We start from the raw sequence: 7,500 nt of genomic DNA, 5'->3' as shown, positions 1-7,500 counted from the left end.
GGGTTGAGGGTTCCAGTTGATCTGATCAACGGAACAGTCTGCTCATGAAATTAATGCATAAATGGTTGAGCACTCCACAGACACGTGTGTCTTTAACATAGTTCCCAGGGAGATCCAGCTTGACACAGAATGTGACAAAGGTGGCCCTTTGAAATACAAGTGCTACTGAATTTTGCCAGCAGAGTGGACTGGAGCAACGTGAAATAAAGTGTCTTACTCAAGGACACAATGCATCACCAGGAATTGAACTCATGACCTTACAATCATGAGCCGAAGAGCCTAACCACTAAGTGCAGCATCAGTACCGGTACTTTATATGTAGCATCAGCATAGGTGCTTTTTGTGTGGTACCAGCACAAGTACTTGATATGGGCACCAGTATGGGCCCCAGTATGGGCTCCAGTATGGGCACCAGTATGGGCACCAGTATGGACACCAGTATGGGCTCCAGTATGGGCACCAGTATGGGCATCAGTATGGGCACCAGTATGGGCTCCAGTATGGGCACCAGTATGGACATTTTGAATATCTCAAAATGTAGACCCACATCATGTACAAAACTTGAATCTTACCAAAGACATTTTAATGTTTGTTGGAAGATGTCAAACTTGGTAACTGATGAATTTTACCATTGTTCTGTATATTTGGGTGTAAGTATGTGTGCATGTAAGTGTGTGTGTGTGTGGGGGGGAACATCTCTTCTCTACCATTTTTATATTCATACCTGCCACTCCCTTCCACCCTTATATAATGTGGGGTATCCATGTGTTTTCTTTATAGCAAGACACCTTCTTTATAGCAAGACACCTTTTCTTGTACCTCTATCATACTTTAAACTCTCACCTTGGTATAAAGTAACCTTGCCTTCTCAAATAACCCCACCGTACTCACTTAGTCAAGTGGGGGTTTACCTGTTCTTTTCTCTCATGCAAGTTAATTGGTGATCTCACTAGAATTGGTGACATGAAGAGATTCTGCTAGAGTTATGGAATCACTGCAACATAATGTACAGCACTGCTGATGCATGGGGTATTTTGGCTAAGCTTAGAATTACTGGAAAGGTTTTTCTACAACAATCTCAAAGTACACACTGCAGAGGGGTTGGTATTAGGAAAGGCATCCAGCTGTAGAAAACATCTCAAGGATGACACTGGATCTCAACACAGCCCTGCAGCTCCTGCTAAACCGTCTAACTTATCTCTGAATGGAAAACAGATATTAAAGGATGATGATGATGATGATGATGTACTTCGAGTAACACAACTAAATTGAGACATTTTCAAAATGCCATATCTTAATAAAGTATCACAAATTTCAACTACTCATAAGATAATATCTTTATGGTTGTATTTTTTTTTTTTTTTGTGGTGTGAGGCTGTGTGGTTCTAGGTTCAGTGTCACTGCATGGCACCTTGGGCAACTGTCTTCTACTATAGCTTTGGACCAACCAAAGCCTTGTGAGTGGATTTGGTAGATAAAAACTGAAAGAAGCTCATCATGTGTGTGTGTGTGTGTGTGTGTGTGTGTTGTGTGTGTGTGTGTGTGTGCGTGCATTTGCCTCCTACCATCACTTTTCAACTGGTGTTCACATCCCCCGTAACTTAACAGTTTGGCAAGAGAGATCAATAAGTACTAGGGTCAATTCATTCAACTAAAATTCCTCAAAGTGATGCCCCAGCATGGCCACAGTCTAATGACTGAAACAAATCAAAAATAAAAGATAAAACAAATTCTGCTAGAGTTATGGAATCACTGCAACATAATGTATAGCATCAGGTACATCCATAATTACATCACTGCTGATGCAGGGAGTGAGCAAAGATAATAATTCACTGTGTTTTGGCTAAACTTAGAATTACTAGAAACATAGGGTGCCAAGAGCACCAACCGAGTGTGATTGTTGTCAGAGCAGCCAACTGGCTTCTGTGCTAGTGGCACGTAAAAGGGCACCATTCGAGTGTGATCATTACCAATGTCGCCTTACTGGATCGAGCGAGGTCGTTGCCAGTACTGCCTGACCGAGCCCCGTGCCGGTGGCACGTAAAAAGTACCCACTAAACTCTCAGAGTGTATATCTATCTATCTATCTATATATATATATATATAATATATATATATATTTTTGTATGTAATATATATATATATATATTATATATATATATATAATATATATATATATATATATATATATATATATATATATATATATTATATATATATGTATATATATGTATGTATGTATGTATGTATGTATGTATGTATGTATGTATGTATGTATGTATGTATGAATGTATGTATGTATATATTGTTTTTCGTTTTAATCCAGACAATTTAATGTTCTCAACGTAGTCCTGGCCCAATGACATGGAAACATTTAATAATATAGCCTTGCTTACTGTAAAGATGGATCTGAAATCTTTTTTTTTTTTTGTGAGAGAGCGAGAGTGTGTGTGTGTGTGTGTGTGTGTGTGTGTGTTGAGGGGTGGGTTGAACGTAATAGCGACCATTATAATGTCGGTGGAATAGCTGAGTTGTTTCCCTTGTTGACAGTAACGGATTTTACTATTAAAACAAGATAAGTCTTTTTCTGTCACTGAAATGTATGAAAGTAGATCATTCCAGACTGGTTAGAGAATTAACTAACTATTATTACTATTATTAATTACTAAATTCTCTAGCGGTATTTATGGCTGAGACATCTAATCAACTCTAAATTTCAAAAACTAAACCATGCAAGTTATAATATTTCTGAGAAAGTGTAACACATTTAAAGGATTTGGTAGCAAAGTGATGCTTAAGCAAACATTTGATCCCTTCTACATTAGTTGCTAGAGAATATTGTTAATTCTTCTTTAACATATTGCTATATTATAGTTTTATTGAGTTCTTTCTTTTTTTATGCATAAACTCTCTTTTAGTGAATGACCAAGTATATTTGATTGCTTAAACTCAAGATAAAACGGATCTTTTTGGTTTGAACGGCAGTTTTTAACATAATTTCTAGGTAACTAAAAAATTTTAAACTTCGTATACTGGTAGAATGTGTTTATAAAACATCTTTTTCTCTTGGCTTTATTGAGAAAATTCTATAGTTTGTAAGATATTTGTTGTTTTTTTCTTCAATTTCTGCAAATTCAACCAATTACTGACGTCTATTGAGGTAAAAAAAAAACATTCTGTGCTGTATGAATATGTCCCTCGTTTAAAAAAAAAGATTGGGTTTATTTACATTTTTGAAGAAAAAAAGATACCCTTCTCCCCATCCCTAACCCTAACCCTAACTAACCCTAACCCTAAAATAGATTGAAATGCAATAGATCAATACTAGGGTCATAATTATGGGTGACAATTTCACAAACTTTTTTTCATTAATTTTATCTACTGGTTTGGCTGATATAAACCATCACTGTTTCCATAAGATGCCAGGAGATTTTTTTTTTTTTATTCTGGATTAAAACTCATGATGATTGTTTAAAAACTTCAACATGTTTTGTGTCACATATGAAGCCCTTATGATATAATGTGCCAATTATATATATATATATATATATAATATATATATATATATATATATGTATATATATATAATCACATTCAGTTAAAATGGCTTATTGATGTGTTTTGTTCCTTTTTTTTCCTTGATGAGATGATTGTATTGTTTTACATCATTTTTATTCCCTCTGGAATAATCTCAATGCTTTTTTCAAAACATATGCTGGAAGTGTAAATGATTTGAATAACACCTGCATTTGAATGAATGAATGAATGAATGAATCCATCCATCCATCCATTCAACCATCCATCCACCCATGCATACATACATACATACATACATACATGATGGCCATCCACTTGTGACCGAGGAAGACCATTGCCGACCTTCAAGAACATTGTGCGCTCTAGGACTAACTTATATTTTGCATTTGCGGCTCCGTTGGTGGCTAATTAGCCCTGCTCTTGACAAGCATACACGACTGCAAACATTGCAGACCAAGCTTTCCCCATTCACTATACGAGCCGTGCGCTTTTGCACAGCTCGCTTAAGTTCTTCATGCTGGATACTTGCTCTCTCAAAAGTGTCGATCCCCTCCTTAACCTGCTTCCTCCATCTGTGGCGATGACAGGCATTGTTCTCCCAGTCAGTGTCCTGTATATCAAAAGCCTTTAACGAGGACTTGACACAGTCCTTAAATACATACATACATACATACATATATACATACATACATACATCATACATACATGCATATATGCATGCATACATATTCTTGCTTAAAAGCTGCACTCTGTGCAGACTTTTACGTTGGCTCCTGCAAAGGGCTAATTGGGCCTGTAGCCCAAATCTAAGGGGAGCAATAATATTAATAAAGCATATATTGTACCCTTCCAATATGGTGTTATTTTAAATTCAGTTTAAATGAAAATCTTGTAATTTCCCAAATTTTGGAATTCTACTAAAATTTGAATTTTCAACTATTATCATATAACAAATCTTCATTCAAACCCGATTCCAATGCTGGATGCCCAAGAACCGAATGAAGGGCAGATTTTCAATCCCAAGATCACCCTTATTCCAAAAGGGTATGATATGTCTATGTAGAGCAGATGTAGACTGAGATACAGGGATCCCAGATGGACAGACAGAACTTCGTGTTTATTATTATTGATAAGATAGGAAGAGAGAGAGCGAGAGAAATGCTCAACACTAATAAATGTTTCATGATACATCAGTCTCCAAACCTAGAAGTTCACCAAGAAAAATGCACAGGGTGAAATCTTACAAATTGAAATGATGTAAGCAGAACAATCTAGAATCTGATGCTATACCTAGAATTCTTAACTTTAGGAAGTCTTTGTCACTCTATTTTCAATCTGAATGATGATTTTCACAGTATAAAAGACAAAAATTTACTCTTACCTCAAAGGTCAGTTGGCCTTGTGATTTATTTATCTTGGTCTGCATATCCAGACGTATGTGTCCCTGAGGTTTTCTCAACACATCATGCTAATAAATAAATAATACATGAAGCAAATTAGTGCGCCATTGTTGCATTGCATTCAGTTCAGTTGTATATTACAGTGTTAAGACATAACAAGCCAATACTAGTTATTAAAAACATAATAATAATAAATAATAATAACAATAATAAAAACTAATAATAAATAATCTTTCAAAACTTCCATGCTTCCTGAGATTCGCCGACACTACACCTGATTTTCTCCCCTCCATACACACGCAAGCATGTATCTGACTCATACACTGTTCACTTTCCAGACATTTGTACATTACTGCATATGCTTTATACGCACTTTTTGACAAGTTGTGGGGCACCTGAACACTATACAATAATTTCATTATTATAATAGTTATTAACTTTACATATTCAGTTGCTTAAATTTATGGGAAAATTCATTACAGATGGTTGGAAGTCTTAGAGACTTCCAGATATTACCTAGATTAAACTTCCAGAACTATTTTTTAGATTTACTGACAAACTTTGACACACCTTTGTAACTAGAAGACAGGGGACGAAGCTTTAACAGTCCAAAATTATACAAAAAATCAATGAGATACCTTCTATATGATTGCCCAATGATTGTGTTCTTTAAAAAAAGAATGGATATTGAAGATTTAATCCTTTAGCATTTAAACCAGCCATATTTACCTGGTTTATGTTAAAACCAGCTAGATCTAGCCTCTCACACTTACTCTATAATATCATTCCAAAAATATACTATCACTTCATTGAAATCTCAAAGCTGCAAGATAATGCATGATTAATTCAAAATAATTCTAGCCTCTCACACTTACTCTATAATATCATTTCAAAAATATGCTATCACTTCATTGAAATCTCAAAGCTGCAAGATAATGCATGATTAATTCAAAATAATTTCCATAAATAAGCATTACATTTGACAGAATGATTTGAATACTAAAGAATTAAATATACTTAAAATGACAGGACGGTTAACTCAAGGTCAAAATAAATCTAGGGACACATATTACATACACAACGACATTACACATATAGCTATACACAAGGTTATGCATGTAATTGTCTTAGCTTAGCCATCACTTGTGAGCAAGTAAGACCTGGTAGTTTGTATTACATTTTTAATTAATTAATGACTTGTAGGGACATGATATTTCATTATGCAACCATAGTATACTATGAAGAATATCAAACTTTTGTTTTTATAAACTGATACCGTGTTCTACTGTTTGAGAAAATACAGTCATGAGCAGAGATAGATACTCTCTGTACAGATTTCCTAATTGCAACCACATTTTGGTGTGGTTACTATGGTTGGATACCATAGAAACCATGGCATATATGGGACACAAGAACAAGGCATAGTGCTTCAGCCCACCTAGAAGGTTAGTAGCACTGAATATGAATTGATATGGATCATAATTACCTGTCCAAAGCAAGCCATGCTACCTTGAGACATGGAAGAATGATGCTTATGCATACATATAAATTGAGAAATTATTTATTCATCACTGCCAAGGTATTTTGGAGAGAGAGATAGAAAGGAAGGACGGAAGGAAGGAAGGAAGGAAGGAGAGAGAGTGATATTTAGTAGAGGGAATTCTGAACCAGCAGGATCCACATATTTTAGTGGAACCAAGAGTGAGTAACCCCCCCCTTTCTCTCACGCACGCACACACACACACACGACATTCCACCATAGAAACTAATATTTGAGGGGGTTTGACCATTCTAACACTGGGAACCTAGAAGTCGGTTAGGGAGTGATCCGTAAGATAGAATTTGAAGTAGCTTTAGAAAATTAGCCAACGGGAAATCTGTCTACAAGACAGCAAAGAAAGTGATGTGAAACAATTTCAAATAGTTCATCTAATATAGCCAGGGAAACATGAAATGTGAAAGAATGAAAGACAAAAGAGATGATAGATAAATGGTTCTTTGTAGTGATGATGGTGGTTTGGTGCTAGCAGCAAAGGCAATGGTGAATTTGGAAAAGAGTCTAACAGAAACTATAAGCAATTAGGCGCAGGAGTGGCTGTGTGGTAAGTAGCTTGCTTACCAACCACATGGTTCCGGGTTCAGTCCCACTGCATGGCATCTTGGGCAAGTGTCTTCTGCTATAGCCCCGGGCCAACCAATGCCTTGTGAGTGGATTTGGTAGACGGAAACTGAAAGAAGCCTGTCGTATATATGTATATATATATATATGTGTGTGTATATGTTTGTATGTCTGTGTTTGTCCCCCTAGCATTGCTTGACAACCGATGCTGGTGTGTTTACATCCCCGTCACTTAGCAGTTCGGCAAAAGAGACCGATAGAATAACTACTGGGCTTACAAAGAATAAGTTGATTTGCTCAACTAAAGGCGGTGCTCCAGCATGGCCGCAGTCAAATGACTGAAACAAGTAAAAGAGTAAAAGAGTAAAGAGAGTAATTAAATCTAATCTGTTATATGGTAGAAAAGAACTGGCACCATTTCAAAAGTGTTTGAGAAGCATATTC

The 7,500-nt window shown here is 36.0% G+C and overlaps 1 protein-coding gene across 8 annotated transcripts in view; it reads right to left on the bottom strand.

Annotated features, from left to right (window-relative positions):
• The window catches only part of LOC115212914 (pleckstrin homology domain-containing family H member 2), a 1,355,391-nt gene that overhangs the window by 316,859 nt on the left and 1,031,032 nt on the right, over positions 1–7,500 (bottom strand). For all 8 annotated transcript variants that reach the window (XM_036504153.1, XM_036504157.1, XM_036504154.1 and 5 more), the window contains one exon: positions 4,919–5,005. In XM_036504153.1, coding sequence (XP_036360046.1) covers positions 4,919–5,005 — 87 coding nt within the window. The remainder of the gene's footprint in view (positions 1–4,918; positions 5,006–7,500) is intronic.

The sequence above is a fragment of the Octopus sinensis genome, linkage group LG6 (genome assembly GCF_006345805.1).
Source record: "Octopus sinensis linkage group LG6, ASM634580v1, whole genome shotgun sequence".
NCBI classification, from domain to species: Eukaryota; Metazoa; Mollusca; class Cephalopoda; order Octopoda; family Octopodidae; genus Octopus; species Octopus sinensis.
The sequence above is the reverse complement of the archived record's forward strand: the minus strand, read 5'-3'. Positions and strand labels throughout refer to the sequence as shown.